At 37.2% G+C, this 27,844-nt stretch overlaps 1 protein-coding gene across 1 annotated transcript in view; it reads right to left on the reverse strand.

Moving 5' to 3' along the window:
• Positions 1-27,844, reverse strand: part of LOC124357220 (zinc finger protein 768-like) — a 158,047-nt gene that overhangs the window by 3,891 nt on the left and 126,312 nt on the right. The window contains exons 3-4 of the mRNA XM_046808769.1: positions 26,094-27,008; positions 2,687-3,433 (exon numbers count right to left, since the gene is read on the reverse strand). Coding sequence (XP_046664725.1) covers positions 2,687-3,433; positions 26,094-27,008 — 1,662 coding nt within the window. The remainder of the gene's footprint in view (positions 1-2,686; positions 3,434-26,093; positions 27,009-27,844) is intronic.

The raw sequence follows: 27,844 nt of genomic DNA on the forward strand, positions 1-27,844 counted from the left end.
ATTGAGGATTAATTGTGGCAGAGAACTGGAGTGCGGCCTTGGGATCGTCATTATCCGTACACGGACGAGATAATGGAGGCCTAGCAGTGATGGAATGCAGTTGGTCGGCATAATGCGGCATCATGACCGGTGAGGTAATGAATGAGGATGTGTTTCTTCAGGGGATAACCATTGAATAGCGCGTTAACATTCATTCAAGGATCGTTTGTACTGTTGTTCCCGGAGATCTCGGAGAAGTCGTGAAAAAAGTGAGTTAACCTCAATTTGTTCAATGCGGTAGAGGTTAGAAAAAACCAAAACTATCGAGGCTCATCAAAGAAATTAAAGATGACCGTTAAAGCAAAGCACTAGCAGTTAAAGCTATTAAATAATTACAAGTGCGTTGTAAATGGTCAACAATTTTGATTAATATCCAATTTCTTTGCGTCCGAGCGAACAAATTGCACTGGCCGTTAAAGATGTTATGATGGCGGTTGTATTTTTACACCGGGCAATAACAATTAAATCCGGCTGGAATGTTCCTCGAGTTTCGGCCGTCCCAAAGCGTGGCTCCGCCATGTTCGCGAGAGCGGTATTGGCCTGAAAGAATTATGTCGAGTCTGAACCGCGCCTTCTAACAACACAAGTTTGTTGAGTGATAAAAACCACACTTAACTTTATTAGCACTCTTTTAATTGAACGGATCCGTTTATAACTTTATCTCCACGAGAGCGACTTTCCAGTTCAATAGGCACAACTTATATCACTTTATCTCCACGATAGCCTCTCTCCGGTTCAATTGGTTATGGTACTGCAGTTTCAACTACATCTTCACGAGGACCGCCTCTTTCCGGTTTAATCGGTACCGGTACTGCAGTTGCAACTACATCTTCACGAGGACCGCCTCTTTTCGGTTTTAAACGGTACCGGTACTGCTGTTGCAACTATATCTTCACAAGGACCGCCTCTTTCCGTTTCAATCGATACAACTGATAAACTTTATCTCCACGAGAGCCTCTTTCTACAACACTCGGTACCGGTATCTGATATAACTTTACGTTATTCTCGGTAGACGAGAGTCTCTTTCCGGTTCAATCGGTACGGATACTGTTGTTGCAATTACATCTTCAAGATGACCGTCTATTTCCAGTTCAATCGGTACCGTTACTACTGTTGTAACTAAAGCTTCACGAGGGACTTCTCTTTCCGTTTCAATCGGTACAACGGATATAAATTTATCTCCACGAGAGCCGTTCTTTCTACGTTAACCGGTACCGGTATTTCAGTTGCAACTACATCTTCACGAGAACCACCTCTTTCCGCTTCAATTGGTACAGTTGTTAGATACGATTCCTTTGTCAATTATACAGACTCGGCTATTTATTGCTTCACGGAATCTTGTGATCACCGGTATGTGTCGGTTGTTGCTGCCTTCTCGTCAATTTGTTTAGGTACGACCACTGCTGGTGCAGCCTGCAGTTGATCTGTTTATGGCCGCTATGACAGCGTAGGACTTGTTTATTAGAGTATGTAAATCAGTAATCATGGTTTATTGTGCATTGTCCTGAACTCGTGTGATTTGCGACCTTGGCTTTCTAGGAATCATCGTGTCTGACAAAGCTAATTGGATGGCGGACAGCGAGGCAGTGTTAGGAGGACGGTGTACTAAGTTAACAATGGTGTTAACTGCTCGAAACGAGATTTTTAACGAGCCCCTGACAAGTTCTTAATCTTTGTGTAAAAAATGAGGTTACATTCTGCGGGAGAAAAATTGCAATAATCATATTACAATAAAAGAACATAAACACTGCTTTATGTTATAACTCTCATTTAGGTCTTGTTACCTTAATTCTCTCCCTCTCACTTCCTAATCCTCTCTCTCTCTCTCTCTCTCTCTCTCTCTCTCTCTCTCTCTCTCTCTCTTCCCTCTTTTCCTTTACCTCTCTTTCAACATCTATATACTGAGGAGTTATTTCTTTGCTCTTCATTATACAGGTAGTATGAGCAATCTATTATTGAAATTTTGTATGCAGGTAATGAAATAATATGTGTACAGTATTAACTCATATTATATACAGATTTAACAAGCAGTGCAAAATAGGTAAATTGAAACCAATAAACATATATAGAACTATGCATAAAGTTGTGTGTAGAAATCCCAATTTGGCATACATATTTATGCTTTCTACTGAACCTACAGTGTTGTGTTGATGTTAAGTTATATAAGCAGCTTATAGGCTAAATGGCTTTGCTATGGATCACCTCTCACTGGTCTTCAGTGTTAAAAAAACTGGTTAAGTTAAGAAAACTACTAAACCACAAAAAATTTTCAATAATTTATATCACTTTCATATATAGTGGTTTGGAAGTCATCTTTAAGCCGTTGGTCATCAAGTTGTGTTAGAAAGATTTTCTTAGCCCTAACTTTGCCTGGTAAAATAAGACGTTCTTTGACTTTCTACTTCTTAAGAAAAGATTTAGTATGACAGTTCAAGGATCCAACGCATTGGCCTGTGGTACTAGTCGTTCAAATTTGGAAGTCATTCCGAAGACCTAAATAATATCTTAAGGAACGTTCACAATTTAATTTCAAAAGAATTGTATACACCTCCCTGTTATGCTGTGTACCATGGAGGATGATGCCTTGTATCTTTCTTTACTAGATATACTTTTAGCTTGAAATACTCCTAGCTTTTTAAACCCTTACCTTGAGTGATGCTCTTGTGACGAAGGTCTTAGTACAGTGTGTACAGGCGTGCTCGGGGCGGGCTTCCTCGTGTAGCTTCTGGTGGGCGGTCCACTGACTCCTCTGGGAGAACTGTTTGCCACAGACACCACATGCCAGGCACTCCGGACTCTGCTGGTGCTGCAGTAACTGTTGGAGGCTCTCACAAGTTCTGCCGCACTCAGCACACCTGTGGACTTCCCCGGCGGCCACGGAGCCTTCGTTGTTGTTCGAGTCGTTCCTCGAGGCGTCCTCTGTGAGATCGGAACAGGAGAGCGATTTCCGTCTCTGTATACCGGTGGAGCCGTTAGAGTTGGAGCTGTCCTCCAAGAGGCTCGCCAAAGTCTTGAGACCGTGGAGGGGATTGATTTCCGCTTGATAGCCCACACCGTTGTCCGCCCCCAGAATCCTAGAGATGTGATGCAGCTTGTTGGGAAAGTTGAAGGGCTGCTCGCTGTAGCGGTGGATTTTGTCCAGAAGGAGTGGTGCCTTGAAGGACAGATCAGTCGTATCCTCGGGAGGCAGTGCCAGAGGCGCTCCGTTGCTCAGCATCTGCTCCCGGTAGAACTCGTGGAGTCGACGCTCCTTGAGGCGACACAGCTTCACGACGTCGGGGCGGTTCTCGTCGTTCTCCCTCAGTGAGGAGGGTGGCTCGGAAGAGGAATCTCCATCACTACGAGAGGAAGTGTCATGGAGACGGGGAGACCCGGGAATGACCCCGTTTGTGTCCTGTAACAGCAAAAGTTCACTAACCTTTAGAAAAGGAAAAAAGAGCTAACCCACTTAAGAGCAGTCGTACATGTTCAAGTGTAACATTTAAGAATTGTACTAGATTGTAAATATTTTAACAGCTATAATTGTTATAATAATTTCTGTAATTTATAACAAGGTGGCGTGTTTATAATAGTTAAATCTTTTGCTGGCTGAGAATGATTTAATCTAGAAAAAATACTATTAAGTTTAGATATTATAACAATCGAATTGTAACAATAGTCGTAATGTACGAGGTTGAAATAGGCAGTGAGTAAACTATTATTCAATGTCGTTATGTTCCAGCAATTTGTAATTTGGTTATTACATCTTCATACGTTGCATCCACAATGTATTCGGTATTTTTTAATTTTTTAAAGTGGTTGTAAAAAGAAAGGAACCTGTCCGCACTAATAATTTAGTCGAGACTGAAATAGTCGACCCATTCATATTTACTTCTACAGTAAGTAAGTATGTGTATGTTTAATGTAGTATATATAAGCCATATCTAATGAATAACTACATTACACATACATGTAGCTTGTGTTTTTATGTAGAGTTGAGTTAATGCTGAACTTATATAATCAAAGTATATTATATTCTAATGGAAATAGTTGTTCGTCACATGATTCACAATTTCAAATACATATTGTATGGAACTAGATTACAGTATAGCAAACCAGTGATGACTAAATTCTATAAGAGCTTGTGTTTTATAAACTATCAACTTTTCTAACATGCAACCTAATAACTTTATTCGGCATCGTTGAAAATTTACTACTAAAAACTAATATAAGTTAAATTCTGATATAAAAGTACAGTCTAGATCGCATCTGATAAGTTTTACGAAAAGAAATAAACAGCTCCACAAGGGTTGACTCGTTAACTCAATTGAAAAATTCTTGTAAAGCTTAATCAAAACGAGCTGGAGACTAGTTAGGACAGGTTTTAAAGCACAGGTTTTAATTTTCATTACAAGATACCGCCTATCTTTATAGCCAATGAAATGCCCTCTATAAGGCGTGCAGCTTGGCTCTCGAACTGGTGGCGATCCAGTTTACAACGCCAAACTGCTAAGTGCAGTAGTTGCGCTGCACCGCGGCCTCTGAAATATGTATCTATTAGTAGACGAGAGTAGGCTATAAAGCAAAGTAATTAACAGTTGGACATGCGACACTGGCGCTATTAACGTCAAGGTCAGGCAGAGGTCAGGTGCGTTGTAGTTGATACTCTTACCACGTACAGCGCTGTCATCGTCGCCATTTTTACTATAAACAAGTGGTTCTGTTCCTAATAAACTTTTCCAGCAAACAGTTTCCATTAAAATGTAACTATAAGGTGTTAAATGTTGTTGAAATCATTACAATTACTATGCAAGGGCATTGTGGTATTATGCAGGACATAAATTTGATAGGATTAAGACACTCGCCAGCGTTGTGTATTAAAAATACAGAATAGTACGTCTAGAGAAATAGAATCGCCAATAATGAAATTTCCGCTAATTTTAAAAACCCTAAGGAATAGTTTTGCATGAAGGTGATCTCTTAATACTGTGGAATATTCTTTTCGGTTTTGCAAAGCGTAAAGTAGTAACTAATATTATTGTATCATCTGTAATTTCATTTGTTGTTATTATTTAATTTGTGACAACTTGATTTGTGATTGTTGGTTTATAAAGTGAGTTACCATGTATAAATGTTATTCACGTAGTTTTTAGAGTTACTAATCTACTGTATTATTGGAAACTGCTGACCTGGTGCCAAAACCCGGGAAATCCTGATCTACGTCAAACAAGAATTCGATCAACAATTAGTTGTATGTGATAGACAGCATTTTGGAAGTTGTGATTTCTAAGTTACAGTCTGCAGCAACTCGGCTCCAGTGTCAAGCTTAACCGTAAACTTGCTAATTGCATCATTGCAGTCCAATCAATCTACGATACTATTTGTCAATGATTGCACTTGTAAAGTACAATATGGATCCTTTTGAACTGAGGAAGTCGACTCTTCGTATATTTAACGTTTCTTTTATTGCTCGCTTCTTATTTTCGCTGAATGTTAACGTATTGTAAATATAATTTAATTGATTGTGACTGTTCTGTGTAGTTGGTGATCTAAGATCAAGTTGCTCTTGGTTGGTGTCTTCAAATGACAGCCTAATATTTAGATAAATTAACCAGTAACCAGTTTAACCAGTAACCATAACCTTTTAAGGAATGTTCTGAACAATTTCTTTGCTATTCCAAACTAAACCACTTCAACTTTTATACAGGTTTGTATACATTCTAGAATTTGATTTGTCTCTCAGGGATTTGTGATAAGACCTAGAATTTTATTCTGCTACGTGATAAACACTATCTCGTGGAATGTTCTCTTTTCATCAGCCCCGACCGCATTCCGCACTGATGCCCAGAGGCATTAGTAAATAAGATAAGGAAGGAAGGGTACCCGACCATCTTTAAAAACAAGGTCTATTATACTTATGTAGAATATAGAACCTCATTATCAACTATTAAAGCGTGTTGTGTCATATATAACTCTTTACAGAGTTTGGTGTGGGCTAACATATAGACCCCATAATTTAGTTGAAACATAGTCACATAATTTGACTTTGCATTATCGTTAATATTCCACTGTGGCCGTCTAAAGCGCTGAACTGCGAGGCACGTCCTGCATGGAAAGCAGTCGAAGTGATTAGCTCTTTAGAAAAGACATAACGTTCCCTCCATATATCTTGGCCAAACGGTCGTGGACTGCCATCCACTCAGACACTTATGAGAATATACCTTTTCATATTGTCAAAGGATAATTATTCTACGCCATTTCAGTAATCATATTTCAAATGGACGGCAGTAATAAACAAAAATTTATGAAATAGTTACTATACAAAAATAATAAGTAAACTTATAATCTTTTTATAGACAGAGCATAGCCAATTCAAGTAACGTTCTCTTAACTAGCCTTAAGTATAAAGTAGGTACATGAAAAGTTAAAACAATATTTTAAGTTTTACAGAAAAAAGGAAAAAGTCTTTAACCCTCTTTATTCCACTTAATGTACTTATTTGGTTGAAACAGATTAAACTATTCCGTAACGAGATTCTAATATTCTTCTAATATTTCAAAACATGAGGTGAAATATTTATAACTTGTGAACATTTCTTTTTGGGATGAGGATTAATTTGATTTGGTAAAATATCATAATACATTTTGATATTTTATTGTGTTAGGGCTAGAAGATTAACTGCTCGAAAACAACTCGAAGACATTTTCATTTCTAGAGAAATTTAAAATACATTCTGTAAATGGACTGGTTTCTTATTGTCGATTTCAAAATTTATATTTTTACATACATTTTTGGCTTCAGGTGCAAAGAACTATATAGACATTAAGAACCCAAAACACGTATGTCGTGCAATGAACACTTGCAATATTCACATGTACAACATACCGACTTTATTCAATAATGAATTTTGAAGATAGTTCCTGGATGCCATGTCCTTTATACAGAAATCACGCGAAGGATAATGTATTCCCGGTGTTTTCATTGGGGAACTATGGGAAAATAATAGATTCTATAAATCTATATATTATTTTAAGTACTATCATTACATAATTATGTTTCAACTTTCAACATGTCACTGATTATAACATGGTGTTAAAATTAGATAAAAAGTAATATTAATTAAAAACGGGTATTTATGAATTGGAGTGAACTCTTAATAGTAAATTCTTAATAATGAAAGTTAGAAGACCAGAAATTTAAACATATTACGTACTATGTGAAATGGTAAGTATTATATGGACACTATACGCGGGTCTGTTGACGTAAATACATTAAAAAGCCTCAAGAACAAGATAAATGGCCTGCGGAAGTCCTCAAACTGTCATTTTGTCAAAACAGAGGACGGGGACTGGAAGAACTTGAACAGGGTCCAGAGACCGGCTGGGCCGGCCGTCGATGTGTAAACAAGACGTCATGTCACCTGAAGACCTGAAGGTACCATTATATGAATGGAATCGGAACCTGCTGTAGGCAACTTTCGTAAGGAATGCAGTCCCAGTCATCGGACTGGCAAGTCCCATTCATATCTTGTTGGTCCATTTGTTTATTGCGCCACGAGTGACTTAAGAGCATTAGTTGCTGATTTAATTAGTTGCCGTTTGATCACTACCGACCGTACGCGTCGTAATTTCACCGGTAGTCTAGCGACTCTGGTGTTCCAAGCATTAAATTCTCTCGGGAAAATTGATTTTGGTTAACGAGGTGTTAATTTGGTTGTCTAACACTGATACTGCGTTTGATTTATTATTCTAGCTATAAATTGAACTATTTCCTGTGTGCAGGATGTCCCACCAGTTATATGTATGTAAATTATTAGCATGTTTCTGTGCCGCACCATTCTGTGCTTTGTGAATACTCTCTCGTAATGTAATGTTATTTGAACAGCAGTTCTCCGATTGTAATCCTCTATCGGCACAATTGAAAGCAACGACTACCTAGAAGCTTTTAATTGTGGCAGATAAGTACAGCCGAAGCTTGTAATTAGTGCAGTAATTGTTGGCTGGTTGTGATAACAATGAACTACTCTGTGTCAGCTGAGTGTGCATATAATTAGAGCGAATGCCGCTCGACTCTGCTCGTTACAGAGACAGCAGTAGCGGGTCAAGCGCTGTGTTTCACGGAAAGAATGTCTGAGCACTGCAAAAACCTAGGGAAATAGTTGCGGCTCACGAGACTCTCTGCATAACGTTTCCTCATCAGTTACCTGCAGATCTTTACATTCCTCGCTGACATTTAGAGTTAACTCATAACATTTATTATTAGAGACGTTAAAAGTATGATGTCGTAGTAAAACTGTCAACCTCAAAACCACTGGGTTTAAATCTTCAGATGTGCATTTCAATCCTACTTATTTTTATGTTTTATTTATACTAATAACTAGATATATCACAATCTATTTCTTTAAAATTCTCATAAGTTTACCTATACGTTTCTCATTTTTATGCTTAGGGTATACTAATAAGGTTGCTTATATTATAATCATTCTCTTGCTTAAACTTTACTCATACATAGATGTTTCTTATCTAATTGGTTAATAGAAGTTGACTTGGATGTTATTTGATATATTATTTGAGATTCATGTTTTCATCAGCGGTCGATGCAATCATACTAATACGCATGGTTCGGAACCCATGCATAAACCCATTATTAAACAGTAAAGTCTTTGGTTCTATTGGTTCTATTGGTTCTGCATTTGAATTACATATCATTTCATAGATACATTTAACTTAATAGAGTAGCAATATTACACAACCTTTCTACACGCCATTAATGTAATTAAATCAATAATCTCTTTGTAAAACACTATTTCTGCAGAAGCCGGAAACTAGTTAAAAGTGATTTGCTTAGTATCATTATTGTAAGTATTTAGTTTGAAAACTACATAAGAACTACAAGTCTCTTTATTGCATTGCCACTATTGTTCAACTCTCAGAACTGAAATTTAGTCAAAGTTAGGTTGGTGTGCAGTTGAACTCAGAACTAATTTTTGGAATTTGTTAAAAATGCAGATAGAAAATTTAAACTTCCTCTAAAGTACGGAATAACAATAATTTTGTACAATAACATTAATAAGTTGTCAACATGAGCAAGTGACATGTGGCAGTAGTTCTGCGGGTGGTGGGACATCTCTGACCTATTTACCATTCGCTATGGTTCAGAGGCCAACACACCAACTTGCCTTGACACGTGGGACTTCCGGCCATCCTCTCCCGGCTCTGTATTTCGTGAGCAATGCTATCTCAATAACTCAGCAAAGTACTCAGTTTTATCACCATTGTGCGGCTCTCCCGTGTGTAGTTGATGTCCTTTCCCCGGTGTTACAAGGTATAAACAGCTTTATATTAATCTTAGAAGGACATTGTTCTAGCATTGACATCAAACGAGCTAGAGCAAGGATGTTGAATGTGTTGACAGATAAGAGAAACCAAGAAGATCTTTTTCATCATACTGTAAAAATAACAGCTGTTTTTGATAAGTTGGTCCATTAAGTGATGGTTTTTCGTTAGTTTTTGTTGTTTTAGAGATCTGAAATAGTAAGATTTTCAATGCGCTAGCTTCAAACCTTGTCGTTGTTTCAATAGACGTAAATGCAAAGAGACTCATATGTTTATTATATACAAGATTGACAGTATTGCTATGTTGAGTTATTATGTACAAAATTAAAAAAAGAGATTTAACTTAGTTTCCTATATGATAAAACCATTGTTTCCCACGCGTAGCAAATATGTCTTTAGTCCCTTAATCTTATTTCCGATCTCCGAACCGAAAACATCCATTTTTCTCCAATAATGAAAAGAAAACGTTTTATTTATTTATTATTTAAGGTAAATAACACATTCATAATATTAATAAACCACGATAAAAAGGATTTATTTTTATTCAGTTTAAATAATCACAGTTCTTAGAATTACAATTTTTATAATGGATATGGATTATAGACTTGCTATTTTGATTTAAAATACATAACTGCAATTTAGTTCAATCTCACCATATTAATCAAAGGTAATGATAAATCTGAATTATTTTGTATGTTAGACTTGAAATACTACCTTCTTACATTTCCAGCCATGGAAAAGGGATGTTCTTCACCTAACCTTTTCTGTAGGGACAGCTGCATGGGTTAACTGACAAAGCGCAGCCCTCACAGGTAATTTTATTCCACTCACAGAAAATATTTCTTAATGTCATAGAGGGTGGAATCCCAAGACACCGTGTCAAATGAGCAACTTGCGGGGACAGAAACGGAGGCCGTTCCAATGCTATACCAACACATTTTCAGACAAAATTTTTCTGGTCAAACCATTCACTACATCTCTTGCAGATCCGCTATCGAGTGTATTCCTATCGCTTCATCATTTAATCTGAGAAATTAGCAAGGGAATAGCGTACCTTTAGCCAGTACAAATAATAGTTTAAATTTGGTTGCATTGAGGCTTACAGTTATGTAACAGGATCAAAATATGTAAAAATAGGTTTACTTCGTATTTTCCCTCTAATGGGCAAAGTCTTAATTTTAGGTCAACGGTTGGGTGCAGGTTATTTGAGACGGAACGCATTCTGCAAGGTGAATGTAATTAAAATTTAAGTAGGCAGTAATGGACATATCTAGTCGTAGGCCACAAAGCTAGCCGCTGGTCACGCAATAAACCTAGATGGCAGTAGTTTATTGTCAGACAAGGAGCGACTTGGGTCGATGACGGTGCCGATGCGTGCGTGACGTGGACTTACGTAACGTCAAGGTTGTCATGGGCCATCTACGTGTCCTACTTCATGCCACTCATTCATTTGTCATCGTTAGAACGTCTCATTTCTCATTATTGTATCTATAATGATTTAAGACACATATTCTTTGAAGGTAAGGACGAAAGTTACATTATTTGAAATGGTTTGCTGATGTAAGATGCGAGATCTGCGAGAGATGTAGTGAATGGTTCGACCAGAAAAATGTGATGGTCAAGAAGTGAACAATAAATAAGCCGTTGGGTGTTAAGTGAGGAATGCAACATTTGCGTATCACGTGGCCCGTACTATCTACCGTTAAAGTCTCCATGCTGTGCTACGTAGTACATATTATACCTTCTCTGTGAGTACCTTAGGGAGGGACTGTAAGTTTGCGTGTCGCGTGTCCGTGCTACTCAATTGTAAATTCTCCATGTTGTACTACACATAATTACTCAAAGAAGAGTTGAGGACGTAAATGGGGAATGCAAAGTTTGCGTGTTGCGTTAAACAGGATATTACATTACATGAAACTACTTTCTTTCATGTGAATATAGCGTTGCCAATATTTTCAATAATTGATCAGTTTGTTTTTATAAAACGTTTGCAAATGTGAAAAAAGAATAAGGTTACTGGTATAAGCGTAATACCCAATGATTACATCGCACGAAGACTGTAGAATATCAACTGACCAATGACAGTATGACACAATAATAGTCTAAATAATATTAGAAACGTTGGCGTGTACTCTTACTTTTCTGGATATTAGAACCAGCGTCATTAAAACCGACTGATAATTAATATATTGTTTGCTATTGTATGCAATCAACCTTGTAGATCTTACATTTTAGGGACAACAGACGACATTTCCAGACTCAGTCGATCAGCTCATTCTAGAGTCTGCAGTGACTTATTCTGTCACAGTCGACCTCGTTTAAGTCAGTTTCTTACACAGACCTGCAGCTTTAGGCGATCCAACATCATGTAGCTCTCTACACCATTGCCAGACACCACTGAGACATCATTTACTCAAATGTCCCAAGACTACTGGCAGGTCTGGTTGACTGAGCTACTGTGCCTACACTGACCTGCAGCCTTACGTCAGCAACTACTGCTTTTTGGCCACCCAACATCATGTAGCTCTTCACCATTTACAGACACCACTCAGACATCATTCACTCAAATGTCCCAAGACTACTGGCTGAACTGGTCGACCTCAAATGTGCCACTGTGCCTACACTGACCTGAAGCCTTACGTCAGGCACTACTGCCCTTTAGACCGCCCTACATCATGTACCTCTCACCACCGAGACATCAGTCACTCAAATGTCCTAACGAGTCCTGGCAGGACTGGTTGACCTCTCCGGCCGGATTCTTCCTCGAACGGTTTCAACAGATCAATTAAAAGTCTTGTAACAAGTACCTGACGTGATTATTTTAGTTTCTCTCGGTAATTGGCGTTTCATAACACCTGCAGAGCTAGAAGTACTGTTTAATGACCTAGACAATTTTTAATTTACTCGTAAACCTGATTGAATTAAAAAATTGTTACATTTTAAAGCATTCAGAATTTTCTTGTACGAATATATCTTCTCATTTTAAGTCCCATTGAGTTATTTAGATTAAGTAAAGGAAAAAGATTATCCATTCGGAATCAATCGAATATAATGTAGAACTAAATTGATTGATATATCAATTCAAATAAAAAAAAACAAAACCATTATCAGTTTGTAATATTTTGTGATCAATATTATATACTTTTATAAAAACAAGTGTCTGTCATCCAAAATACATTGATTATACGTCTTAATGTGTTTTTTAATAACAAAAAGAAAAAAACCCTACGAAATCATTGCATCTAAAATTAAATCAATCTGCCAATATTATCATCCTTGGCTGGTTAGTTCTATTTACATTTCACATATTTAATTTACATAGTCCAACTATACTGATGAAACGTTATTTAATTACTTACACATTTACACGAATATAGTATCTACCAATAACACGCTTCTCTCATTAAAACGTAAGAAAAACCTATGGTTATTCCATTCACACAAAACGTGCATCTCAGGAAAGCAATGTATAAATTTCAATGGGTGAACAAGTTTGTTTACTTTTTGGCCAGTAAGTGGACTGAATTTAATTAATAATATTGGTTGCTTCAGTGGTCATAATACAACGTATTGCCAAATTAAAACCACAGCTACAATTCTAACATTTAAATCATAAGCTATAGCATATAACCGTCACGAAAAAACGCAGTAAAATAATAATTAACTTTATTTGTACAATAGTGTTTTCGAACAATTAAATTCATGCATTATATGATTTTTATATTCAACAAGTTTTTATACCATAACTTTTAAGAGAACTGTTTAATGTGGCATTTGCGTCAAGAAAGCATCTAGAGAAACGTACTTAAAATCCATATATTACTCTTTTAACATTTGATCGATTAAGTAATTAATGCCAACGAAATACTTTCAGACCTACTTATACTTTCTTGGATTACTAAGAGCTTAAAATATTAATCATTCTTCTTTAGCGATGTTGATAGGAAACAACAAATATTTTGCATACTTGCTGATTATATGCCATTCGTCATCAAGAACTATTGTTAATAAGAATCTTCAAAACATTCACTATAGTAATGAAATAATGTATCAGCTACACTTCTGGTGTATAATCCCACTAAAGGAAATTAATTTTAATTAAAATTGTTGTTTTATTGACTCAGCATACAAAAATAAACACAAAAAAGGATATCGAGATGATCACATCTTTTAAATAAGTGAAGTTTTGTAGTAATCATCAGTAATATTTTAATTGTCTGGCAGTTAATGTTTTTATAATACGGTTTAACTAATTTTTACTGAAATACTAGATCAAACTCGTCTGAATTATATTCTGACTAGAATAAAAAAACATATTTGTGGTATTTTGTGCTTAATAAAAGATTCGGATTCTTTTAAACAGGAAAGATACGGACAATTATGAATAAAAAATCTCTATTTTTATGCACCCATATTTACTTTCCAACATATGCTTTTTGTCCTAATTCCATTTGTGCGAAGCGTCAGCAACAAAATTAAAATTGTGTATATTTTCTGTATAGACAGACATTGCACGAACTCACAAGCGTGTAGTACACGAACTACAAACGAAACTCGCAAGTGTTAATTCGTTTTACCGTTACCGGGCGGACACGGGAATAATCAGAAAAAAACACGTGCCGACTCATCTGTGCGAGAAAAAGTAAAAAAAAAGTCCAGAATCATGGTCACAGATGTGGTATGATAATGGTGCAAAAACACGGAGTTGAAAAAAGAACTATTAGAAAAAGGAGGGAAAAACTCCATGTGTGTGAGTCAGCGGCAGTAAACAGAATCTGTTTTACCGAAAACGACTGCAAGACTGGATATAAAACGAGTGCAAAACACAAAAGACGAGTTGAACGTGGGAACATTGAGTTAGGATCAACACCCGATAAGGTAATAGACCGTCGTGGATTACAAAAAGCGAGCGATAACACTTGAATTGAAGATGACGAATAATAATGAAAAGAGAATATGGAAGCGAAGACCAGATAGTAATGTCGGTGGGCACAAGAACTGTCAGGCGGAGAGAAGAGTAAGGGCAGTCGAGTATGTGCAGACACTTAGAAACCTATAACAATTAGTATAGAGCAGAACTACAGAATACAAGTGGTACATTATCAAGGACAGGTTCTGGAGACATACCAGGCGGTAACGAGGGCCTTGATCTGATAATACCAGGAGTTGACACTGCGCCGAGCCCGGCTTCACTGGGGTTCCAGTGCAGTTTAGCCTTACATGAACTAGCTCAATAAATTAGCAACATTAGCATTTGCTTGTTACTCACGCATTTGAAGACAAGTTAATTCTAAAGTAATTTACAACACTGTAGCAAATAGTTCACTATTGTTTTACTATTTAGTTTGCCTTGAATACGCCGTAGTTAACATATTGATGGGGTGAAATCGATAATTTAGTCATTTTGTATATTAATTTATTGATTGTTAAATTTCATATACACCAATGAGTAGATATATCTCAAGAATCGTAACAATTATTCTGTCAAATTTTAGTTTGCATGTATCGTATTTATTTACTACAAGAAGACTGCTTGATGTTTGCGCAATTTTGTACATTGAGTTTCATGAGATAAAGAATGTTTCATGTGAAAAATTTTAGTGAAATTAAATAGGTTGTATGTATACAATTTGACACTTCATTACCTACTTTCGGTATAGTCTACTTGTATTCTCAGATGTACAAGCTCACTGCACGTTTAGAAACTTGGAACAGTCATCCATGGACGATCGGAAGTACGTGGAAAATCTAGGAATATGGCACCTAGATTGTTGAAGTTTGTTGACATGAAATTTGGAACAATTTGATTGCAAATATAACACTCTGTATGCACCGATTAAGTTTAAGCTATATTATTATACATTAATATTGGTGAAACAAAAACATAAGATATACATTTACACTGTCAAACAAACACAACATGATAAAAATTTACCTTGAGGCTATTTAACTATTTTAAATAAAGAACAGGGATACTAGAATATAAAATCTGATACTTTACAGTGAAGGCTATTAAGACTTGTTAAATGGAATCCAGACCTCGCCATCCTTCCTCCTGCGCCAGGCACCTGGAATGTAACAACTTCATCCATTGTCGTTGGATGTCTTTACTAACAAGAAGACTATCAGTAGAACGTCTGTTATTCAAAAGACTTCTTATGCTCTAAATGTTCTATTGACAAATATTTGCTCAGAAGACCAAATAACGGTGGTTCAAATCCTATCTGTGACCATTGCACTTTTTATCAGTACCATTGACCTTGTACTGTATCGACTCTTCCCCTTATTCTGTTTGATAAGATCCTCGCACAGGCCAGTGGCCCATGAGGGCGGACAGAATAAGGCTTAAAAAGGGGATCGGCCTCTCCTTTTTTTTTAAAAAAACCAAGAAACAAAACTTAACAATAATAATGCGGTTAGTTCCGATGACACTTCTGAGCACCTTCTAGACATATTGTTCTGACACCCGCGGTTTTCGTGATGGTCGATTTTCTTACTAAGAGAAACTTTTCAATCGTGAAATCAACCCACGAAGACCCACGACAACAGGTTGTGTACTTATAAAACGTCTCGTAAAAAGACTTTCGGCTACTGGGGTGAACCTTTACGCTCATACAACTTTTATTAGTATTTTTAATGCCGCGTAAGAATGTTAAGCTTTTAAATACCATCTAATTTCAGGTAAAAAGAACCATTATGAAAGTTAACCTTTGGGAGTTTACAGGTTATACCGCATGTAACATATAAATTGTAAAAAGTCATAAAAAAGCATTGAATTATTTACATTATTATGTAGAGTATGAGCATATATAGCAAATATAATGTTAAGAAAGTCTCGAGATTTAGTCCACACGTAAATGTTCCTCTCTTCCAACTGTATAGGAAGGTATATTTAAAGTTATTTTTGACGTTGGTGTTGGAATATTACAGGAATATGACATGGAGGAACAATACTCTATGTATTGTTATATGTAATGGAAACTGTGCCGTCCTAGACTGTCGGACAAATCCTGCTGTTGGTGTGAGCAGAAAGCGTTCAAGTCGTTTTGTGGAGTAGGTTTTATTTTATTTGTATTTTTTAAACTCATTGGTGGATATAATTACATGCAAAGTTTGACACTGTTCAGCATAATGTTTCTCGATCTGTCAACCTTTCTCAGTTTCACCTTGTTTTAAGGTTCAGCAACTGAATAAGAGACGATCTACCAGTTCACAAACTTCAAGAACTTCTCAAACTTCTTGACGCTCAACGATGGCGAGTGCACGTCACATCCCTGTTAATAGATAATAACAACTAAATATTGCATTACTCGTGCTTAAACTATAGCTCTCAGTAGTTACGCACGTGTTAATGGCGGTAGTGTTCACACACTGGTGTGTGGCCCCGTCTCTCCGTGATGTCTGATTTCACGCAAAACCATTAATAAAGCCTTCGAGTACGTATCAAGTCTCTATTAACTAATAAAACAGCAGGATAATTATGTCCTTATTGGGTGCTGCCTGCCCAACTCCCAGGAAACGAGTATTTTCTACTCACGAAACCACTGGTTCCCACCGTAAAAAGCAAATAATTTGAGAAAGCATAACTTGTAGGACCACTAATTTTTTGAGCCCGTACCGTATATCGTACGCCTAAATAGAATGTGTGTGAACGGTACTGAAAAGAAGTTAATATTATTCTTGTGATGTTCCTCCGTCATCAAAACAATTCCCAACGTAAAAAGTAAACAATTTGAGAAAGCAAATAACTTGTAGGACCACTAATTTCAGGTTTTTTAGACCGTACCGTATATCGATACGCCTAAATAGAATGTGTGTGAACGGTACTGAAAAGAAGTTAATATTATTCTTGTGATGTTCCTCCGTCATCAAAACAATTCCCAACGTAAAAATTAAACAATTTGAGAAAGCAAATCACTTGTAGGACCACTAATTTCAGGTTTTTTAGACCGTACCGTATATCTATACGCCTAAATAGAATGTATGTGAACGGTACTGAAAAGAAGTTAGTATTATTCTTCTTATGTTCCTGAGTCATCAAAACAATTCCCACCGTAAAAAGCAAATAATTTGAGAAAGCATAACTTGTAGGACCACAAATTTGAGGTTTTTGAGACCGTACCGTATATCGATTCGCCTAAAGAGAATGTATGTGAACGGTACTAAAACGAAGTTAATATTATTCTTGTGATGTTCATGACTCATAAAAACAATTGAAATAACTAAAGCATAATGATGGATTCGGTGATTCCTTATACACTAATGTGTTGGTACAGACGTAAACACAACTACAAATACTTGCAATCTCCCTGGAAACTTGTTTAAGATAATGATATAATCAAAGAGAAAAGTAGGTCGTACGTTCTCGTTGTAGAATTTATGTAATAGTTGTTACCTGCTTAGAAACAGTTCATTTTTTACATTTAGACTAAGTGAACTGGATGTCTGTGTAATTTGTACTCTAAGTTTGCATTAAGTGCACAAAATGATATATGATACTGTGTTAGGTATATAATGGAGTATGCCAAAGAATGTTAAAATATGCGCAGTACTAGTAAAAGCTAATCTACATTAACCTGATGAATCGTTGGTAACCAGTTTGTCTGATTCTCACTACTAACTCATGGAAAATACTGCGTGAGCGAACTAGAAAGCAACTGACAAATGAAACCGGTAGAACTCTTGAAGGTGACAAATATCCCAGTGGAAGGTAACGAGCGAGGATGGAAAGTGAAGGTGGTGAATTGATAAACAGGGTAGCTCTGGGTAAGATAGATGGTTGAAATTTGGTGTGTGGAGCTTACAAAATAGTGGAGACTGATCTTTATTAACAGAACGATTTAGTTACTAATCGCTCAGGTCCTAGATTTAAGAGGAAGAAATCCACTAGACTAGTTTGGGCTCCATCGTACAAATAGACCTATCGAGCCAGGACCTAAATCATCCCAAATTCAAAGTTTGTATTTTTGTATTTATGTTCAGTAAATATATTCTTAATCTATGCAGGACATTAATATTTCTTCTTCAAATTCAAATACTTTATTTCACACATTAGTTAATGGTTACATATGCTGTACATCAACATAGAATTGGACACAAATAACCAACCCGAAGTCTGTGGGTGGGCTCGAGTCCTTAAATGTATCTTTAGTGGAAAAATATATCTTTATAAAATTAGTGGAGAACATTGTTGCTATAAAATCTCAGACAGAAATAGATTATAACTAAACAAATGTTATTGAGTGACTAATTAACTGACACTATTATGCTTACTTAACCTTTCCTATTGTATTCGAAAAATACTTAAAAAGTTCTCCTTACAACGAACTCTCAAACGAAAATATCTTTCTCTTGTATAGATAACTCTCCTTGAACATTATAATTTGATGATCTTTAAACTTCCTTGATCATTATAATTTATCGATCTTTATAAGGAATATACCAAATTTGTAACCATATAAATATGTATATTAACAATCCAAAAGATTAAATTACAATTTTTCTTATACTGCGTATAAGATAAAGATATTATTGCATAATCATACCAATGTGACTATTGTCAAAAACCAAACAATACAAAATGTTTATTATATCAAATTATTTTTTAAGACAACCAATATTGCAGAATTCTGTTGATTAACCATTGTACACTATTCATTTTCAGAAATGAAGAGTAAAAATAGAATTAAATAATAAAAAGCATTTATCTAATGAATGCCTAAGATCACGTGTACAGGAGTGTGATGCTGTCATCACAACTACTGCGGTATGAGTAGGCCCACTGTACGCTGTCAACCCGGTAACTTATAGCCTCTGATACGCGATCTCTTCTACATTTCCTGCAAGTGCTTATTCAAATCATCAGATTCTAGGAATCGCCGCCAACCATTAAAGCCGTATTTAACGTAACCTATGCGGGAAGCCCACTTGTTGTGTGTTCAGCATCTCACGGGTTTTCTGAGAAAACAGCAAGCGCATTGAAAACTGATTTCTGACAGACGAATATAGGTACTGAGTTCTGACAGATGAATATAAATACTGATTTCGTTGAAATAATAGAGTCTTAATGTCAGAAGGCTTCTTGCCAGAATTTTCTTAGAACACATGGTTAGAATGGGCTGAAAGGGGGAAATGTTCATAATCAGCAAAGAAGAAAATGATAAGAAATTACTCATTTCAAGATCAAAGCAAATGAGAGAGATTTTATACAGCAATACCAAATCCTGAGTTGTTTTTAAACCAGTTCTTAAGAGTAATAAAGATAGTAGAACCAACGGATAAATTACTTCGCAGTCTTCGAGGCAAAGTACTAGTCCAAGGATAATGTATTTGGGTTACACAGATCTATCGTATCGCTTTAAATAATCAACCTTGAATTCCTAGTTCCCCGTCGTATATTAACTGCAGTGTATGAGTAAGTGCTTGTAACATTCCTGACTGCTAGCACATATCCGGAAACCTGTAATTTTTTTTAGTATGAGAGCACGATGATACGAACCTTGTGTATACAAGCCACATTGCATAGGATCAGAGCCGGCTTTTGTGCTGCAGGTATCTGTGGCTCCGTTACGGAAAAAATAATGTATTGACCATATTTGAGATTATTGTCAAATAACAGGAATCTTCTTAGACCTGACATTTATAAGTGGACCATATCAAATCATAATTGAACCAGAACATTTAGATGTACGATATTACATTTCACAATGCTGTCTGCACAACCGATAAGTTCTAAAAGAAAGGAGGTTAAGTACCTACATGGCACTGATCTCAGCAGTTCATTTATATGACTACGATTGGCTGAACTGCGAGGTGGAAGTGCTCAATTCGGAGGTGAATGATACAACGTTCGTAGCCGAGATACCTGGGGAGAGTCTCAACTTCGAAACTGATAAATGGGATATCATCTGAGAAACCTTTATTAAGGAAATTTGATCATAACTCATTATTAATACGAAAAATCGGCATATAATTGACAACTGATCTTTTCGCAAGGGCCGGATTTAGAAAATCATCTTGAGATCTGTAGGGTATGAAAGACGGATGTCCGAAAACCTTCACCTGGGAAAGTTTTTAAGTTTAATAAAATTGGCTTTCCGGATGCCACCTTTATGGACAGTTTTCTTACAATAACAAAGAACATCCAATTTAAGTTAGCACGATTTAAAATTTGAATCTGAATATTTAGTTCATATTTTCGCCTTTTTTATTTTGGAAGACGACTTTGGTTTAATATATTAGTACGGCATACAACGTTGAAATATCTTGTAATATATAATTTCATCTGTCGTTACAAATCAAAAAGTTAATGCTGCCAACCTAAATTAACTGCGCACTTAAATTGCTGTAAACGCGTACGGATTAATTGAAGTAGTTTAAGTCTGAGAAAGTGAAGTGGGCGACCTTTACCGATACTAAGAGTCAGTGGTAGAACTTGCTTTAGAAACTACGTGTAAAAAGATTTGTTGGGACTAATTAACATCGGTTGTGATATGATTTATAGATACAACATTATGTCTGATTCCGCCTGTTATGGCAATGAGTTAAAAAATGATTACGTATAACTTACTAGATTTATTACTTACACCATAATTTGATTTTATGCAATGGAATCGTTGTTTCCGTATCACCATATTTAGCAGTTTAAGTGATGTAAATGTACTTTGCTAATTGGATCTCGGCAATTTATCAGTATAGGTGAAATCAAAGTTATAGTTTACGTAATGTGTGTAGAATATTGATTGATGCTACTTGGTAAGAACCCAGTCGATCTTAGAAACCAGCTTGGAAAAAGGTTACATTTCATTCACCATGTAATCATAATTTCATGTTCTCCTTAAAAATCACCTTAAAGGGATACGTATTTGAGGAACTAGTAAATTAATGGTATTGATGGAGAAGCACGAATAAATTAAATTAACTAAGGCAGGAATGTCCCAAAGACAAAATTTTGTTTCAGGGCAAAATTAGATCCAAACGTGCCCAGGAAAGCCATCAGACGGTCTTGTAACCCAAATGAGGCTGTTTCCTCAACGAATCGTTGGCGGGACGCGGAGGTGTGCAGAACGAAAAAACTGCGCCTGATGGGGAGAATCCATCAGTCTCATATGAAACCGCATTCTGGCTACCTACAATTAACCTCAATGGTGGTCATAATCAAATAACCGGCCGCGTGGAGAATAGATTTGTTAGGCGAGTTGCCAGTCACCGCGATCGTCATTAGTGTTAACGGTGAAGTGGTGCGTGGTGTAGGGTGTGGAGGCAGGAAGTGATATCAGGTCACAGGTCGTTCCGCACCTGCACCTCTCAAATCATTACAGTAATTATCTCGATGATGTCCACTACATACTTGCTCCATCATCCCTTCAAATGGAGTTCCAGCCACAGAGTGCAGAAAGTACTTACGGTCAGTTTAAAGACGAAGTATCGTACATTGCTTTAACAGCTTTGGAAAACGACAATAGCTTCTTTTCTCGGCAATCTTACGTATACGGTCATTGACACAGGGGATGGGCCCTTTTGTAAAGACGCAAAGGTAATCGAATAGAACCTGATGGACTTGATTGAAGAAAGCTTTTCTTCTGGAGTAACGTAAAATGAAGACGTTTAAAGCAGTGGAATTTAAAGCAGTAAGTTTTTAGAAGTAGGAGGAGTTGCGCAAAGCTTCTCAATTAAATGATGGTACGAATGGCAAGCCAAAAACATTTGGCTTTCCAGACACCCATTAACCACTGATGCTGGAAGTCGTGTGTACAGAACACAACGGATAGTTATAGACAATGGAAATGTTTAGAAGTAGGGAGAGTTGCGCAAAGTTTCTCACTTAAATGATGGCACGAACAGCGAGTCAAAAACAGACATCTATTAACTGTCGCTGCTGGAAGTCGTTTGTACAGAACACAACGGGTAGTTATAGACAATGAAAATGTTTAGATATACCCAAACTCAAATATGCCGTGGAATCCGAGGTCGTCGGCCCAACCAGAAATGACCTTTGAACTCGGAGATTTACGGTGTATCGCACGCAAACGTTTGGGCTACGCAAACAAGCTCTCATAAGGAAGACCAAACGTCACTTGTTGTTGACTAACAAATACTGACAGTTGGTTTCAATTTTGTGTAATACAGAAATTTTGCATGGATCTTAACAGTATTGTGACGTTTGTAATCATATCACATTATTTATCATCATAACACTAAGTAAATGACCAATTAACATGAATTTTGAATGTAAACTGAATCAGGTCAGATACATGTACTAATATGATGAAGGCGCAGAGAAAGCCAACTGACTTTGAAATTTCCGATAAAGTTGATTTCCAGTTAATAAATCCCTATATTAATGCAGAAATATGGCATATCCAAAAGCAGAAAAGAGAATTTGTTCGTCCCCATAAGATTTCACTCTACCGGTAAGTTCATAAAAAGTCGTTGGAAGAACTAAATTCCAAATTTTCTTATTAGTTGATCTTGAAGTTCACTTTGCTCAAATGATATTTTGAATGCGGTCTGAATGATGCATTTATCATGCGGTCTGATATATTTTTACTTTCTCGCTAGAAAGAAAACGCAGTAATGCACTTTTTCTCTTTTCCTTCAAATGTAATTTAAAAACATACTCCGCAAGACTCGAAGGGATTGTATTGGCAATAACAGCAAACAGAGTAATTCTGTATGTCAGTCACAATTAATCCAATGGATAAAGACGTCAGTCTAGTTGTGGTGTAAAGCAACCGTAACGGCAACAACACCAGATGTACAGCTGGCCATAGACTCACGTACTCGTACAGCTGGTGATCTCTCGGCGGCGATGTATCGGTGACAAAAACTGTACGAGACAATATCCAGCTGAGGCTGTGAGAACATTACCGAGTGTTCACGCCTTCTTGCAATTATTCATTTTCATTTGGGCATGTGGTTCTGTCGTTCCACATTAGGAGAAGTTATCAATCATCGCGACTGCGTCATATATCATCGCCAATACATAGAGGTATTATCTGCTCTGGTATAATCTACCATTTTAAATAAAAATACCAGTGAACAATTTCAACTCCTTTTATGATATCTTCTCTTTCAGTATGACGTAAACATCGTCTCATTAACGGCACAAATGTCCACTATCGCTCATGGGAGCTACCGGTCCCAAGATGACCAGATGACCAGAGCGCGTGGTCAGGTGCTGGACAAGTACCGGTGGGGGGCCATTAGCAGGATTTGTGGCCGCGTTCTCGCCTTTCCTCCGACACGTTCCCAAACATTTACTGCGCCGTCTGTCCATACGTCTGTCTGTCTGTGTGTTCCCCACACTTTACGGCCTCCACTTTGTCAACACTATCAGACTGTGACCCCGCAGGGTGTGGTGAGTCGCGCATGCGCAGTACACACCTCTGCGTAATGCCGCGCCGCGCCGGTGTGAAAAGGCCGGTATTGGTTTGGTGAAAGCCTTTTTTACAGACAGCCGTAAATCTGTACACTCCCACAGCACTGGCTATAAACCAAGAGAAGCGGTAACAGTGCTCGACAGCTGAGGTGTGTCCTCATGAAAGTCTTATTTTATTACTCGCCACAAATGCTACACATAGTCTACATAAAACTTCGTGTAAATTTGTTCAAAAAAGCTAAACCATGTTAGGTCGGTGAATTTTTAAATTATTTAATTATATTTTAAAATGTAATTTCTGTTTGAAATTTCGACAGGTTTTCTAAGATTTGTATCAATTAAAATGTTTTACAAGTTTTTCTGGATTGCTTCAAGCTTTGCACAACAACTTAAATATTACTTTGTGCCAATAATGGAACTGACGTACTCAATCTCGAATTTATCATTCAACGTGTATAAAAATCTGGTAAATTATCCATGAAATTACATGTTAATAATGCCTAAATTCCTTCAAACTTCTAGAATAAAACCCGTTCTTAGCCGAAATGTTAGAGAAAAAACTAGAGTTTATAGTAGCATCTTGGTTACAATGAACAGATTTCAAGTCAGCCTAAACACTCGAGGTTTTATTGTAAAATTTAAAAACTAATACACTCCCCCCACTGAGATGTTCTGAACTTTCTACAACAGAGACTTCATGTGTAATGGGTACGTCTGTCCACTATCACAACCACAAGTCTCCACCTGATCATAAATTCTTCTGTATCACATTACAATTTTGTAACTTGCAAAGAATTATTAATTCATTTAAATACGTTGAGTTAGTTATAAATCACAAGGAACAGGTCCTAAAAAGTTATCTGCTTTGTCAACCAAACGTTTCTAAATGTCACGGGTTAGACTCGTAGTTTTGAAGAAAACAAAGCAAAAAACTGGATACACTAGGAGAATCCGTATTCGAAGGTTGTGAGCACAGGGAAGTATACCTTTCATACAAAGGTAACTGGGTACAAAGGTGTTTATTCTGTACTAGGCTGGAGTTTACAACATTTTATTACAACTGTTATCTTTGTGCTGAATTAACTGACTGATAAAAATTTCGAACCGTTAAAGTTTTTAGGAAATGGAGTGTATGTTAAAAAAAAAAACACTCTTTAAAAATTGTACTACTCGAATAGACAACTTTTGTACCAAACATTGAATTTTTAAACTATTATTCATTGTGCACTGGCATCCACACCAACCAGAGAAAATTTGAGTCTTGTCGAATAGGATTTAGCAACACACACAGACCGGTTTGTGTCTGTGTTCCACTGGTTCTTTTGTTTAACACAAAAACAGAACTTTCTAAAAATAATCATGGAGAGAATCGTAAAACGCGAGTCAGGGGAAGAGCGAGAAGACGGTGATGTGTGGCGATAGTGTCAGGTGGATAGGAGTTGACATTTGGAGACGTGGGAGAATGAGGTCATCGACGGATCCGAAACTCAGGCTCTGATTAGCGACTACACGACAACGCTTTTACCACGGCTTTGACAAGCGGCCAGTCAATAACATCGGCAACAATGAGAACCACGAGTCTCGAGAACAGGAACATCTCTTCGCATTCCCGCTACGGATTCTCTACAAGACAGTTCTAAAATTAGTGAGCGTGTAATGTGGCCAGACTGTACTATCAAGAGATAACCTTATAGCCCCTGCACTCAGCCTCAGTAACATACAGTTGGTGACCGGCTTCGGCAGCTGCAAGAAGCGGGTCGCACATGTGTTCTACAGGACCGTCGGTGATTGTACGTCAATGAATATTGGATGTTACTTTTTATTTATCATTTATGTTGACAGAATACTGCAGATTCGTCCTAACCTTACTTACAACCCTAAGTGAACCTATTACACAGTTATTTTAACAGCTACATTTCCGTTTTCTGCATTAGTCTTTGAGTAAATCTTCATTACGTCCAAAGCGCAACCAGAATGTCAATCTCGTAAGCACGCGGTTGGTGTTATGACTAACCTCTACATTTTTCGGTTCATACCATGTCCAAACATTGCTCACACAACTACATTCTTGAGTAATTTGAAGAATTTTTGAGAAAAGTCACTTTATTTCTCGACTATTTCTAATGTTTGTCTAATTATTCTTTGCGTTATTAATAGTTCAGCGTTAACATATGTTGATAAAAAATGACTCTATACAGCAAGACCGACATATTTCAAGAATTTAATGTGAAGCAATTTTTCGGTGCGATGTGTACCGGGAAACCTCACATGTTAGATAAAATGCTATAAATACATTACTACAGCGACTGATTGCTATAGGGCGAACTGAACCTTTATACTTGTAGTATTCATACACTTACCGAAAGCGGATAACTGGGAGATGACATGAATCTGCCATCTGGATGGTCCAAGTCCTCGTGTTGACTGCTTCTTTCAGCACATCTGCTCGGGCTTCGAATCACACGAGGGGCTCCAGCTTGTGGTCGTCCATTCTGGGACCAGGGGGACGGAGTCAGTATCCCCCCTAGTTTCCTGGGATGCTTCTGCGCCTGGCCGGTAGGTCTGCGCTGACTCAGGACTGCACTGGCCGAGATAGGCATGAGAGACGGCAGAGGTCTGACCCACTGGAAGTCCATGTTGTCCGGGCTCGGAGACGATCCTGAGGACGACGTCTCGCATTTACTCACAATACTTTGATTGAGTTCGGGTCTTGGAATCGGAGAGAGCTGATGAGGACTGTGAATGAAAGGCTTGTATTCCGTGACCGGACTTCCAAGACCTTGTATATTTTTCAAATTACTTTCAGGTGCGAGGTCTTGATCTTTCACAAGTACTTTTTGTTCAGTCTTTAGTTTGTATCCCATATTCTCTGAGGGTGGATTAGGCTCATTTGTGACGGAAGTACTCAACCGATCTTGATCCATTGGCTCGTGGAACGTCGCCTCAAATTCGTGTTTATAACCGTTTTCTTTTCTCACAAAAGGATCAGGGTCTTTGTACATTTGCCGGCAACTCTGGAAGGAGAAGGCTCGGTCCTGGTGCACTTTGATGAGTGGTGGGATGTTCTTGGTGGGCAGTTGCTGATGGAGGCTCTTGTTCGTCAGAACCGTGATCTGGAGGATCTGCGCCGCCTCCAAGAAGGACGGCAGTCTTTCCTCGGGGACAGTTACTCCTCCCGTGTATACGAAGTCCAACAAAGACTTCATGTCCTCGTAAGCTATATCGTCCAGGATGATGGTGGTGTGGTCTGAGGTGGGGTGCGCCATCAGCAGTTCCTGAAACAAAATTACCGCTTTCACAACTACTAAACAATATGGGAATGTGCTTGGACAAGTAATAATTTATTTAATAGAAAATAAAGAGGTTGCAGGAAATACCTAATACCTTTAAGTTAGCAAATAATAGAGGTATAATAAAACTCTCACATTGCTAACGGTAAAGCTGTCAATACAGTATATATGGTCATGCCATAGTCATTTCAATTTGTATGACCAGTAAGCACGCCGAGAACATAAAATCAAATCCTAAACTTGGGTTTATTGCTTGAAGATATAATGAAGTACGGCCATATAAATTATTAACCTTTGGTCTAACAGTATATATGAGTTATGTACTACGCTTCACAGACTTGTGCAAAAAGATTCCAGGAGAAAAGGTATTTTATTATTTTAATGAGTGATTATGCCCAGTGTTAAACATTACAAATATTTTATTTAATATGGTCCCCAATAAAACAGAAATCCAATACTTATTTATCTTATACTTATTATCTATATATATAAAAATGAATGTTTGTATGTTTGTCCTTTATGGAATCGTGAACTATTGGACCGATCATGATGAAAATTTGTACGTATATGTATTTTTCCACGGAGAAGGTTTATAAGCTATGCCCATCCCTTTCCCGATTCAGGATTCCGCCCCACTGGTTACAGAAATACCCATAAGAAATGCATTGCAGCAAACATATGTTAACGTCTTTTCAAATTTTTAATCAGCTGTTCTTTGTAAACATATATTACACTTATAGTTTTAAAGCATAGAGTAAGCTTAAGAGAAACGACAAATTTTGTTTAAACTGTTTTTGCAATCACTGTTAAACATAGACTTT

The sequence above is a fragment of the Homalodisca vitripennis genome, chromosome 3 (genome assembly GCF_021130785.1).
Source record: "Homalodisca vitripennis isolate AUS2020 chromosome 3, UT_GWSS_2.1, whole genome shotgun sequence".
In the NCBI taxonomy this organism is placed as follows: Eukaryota; Metazoa; Arthropoda; class Insecta; order Hemiptera; family Cicadellidae; genus Homalodisca; species Homalodisca vitripennis.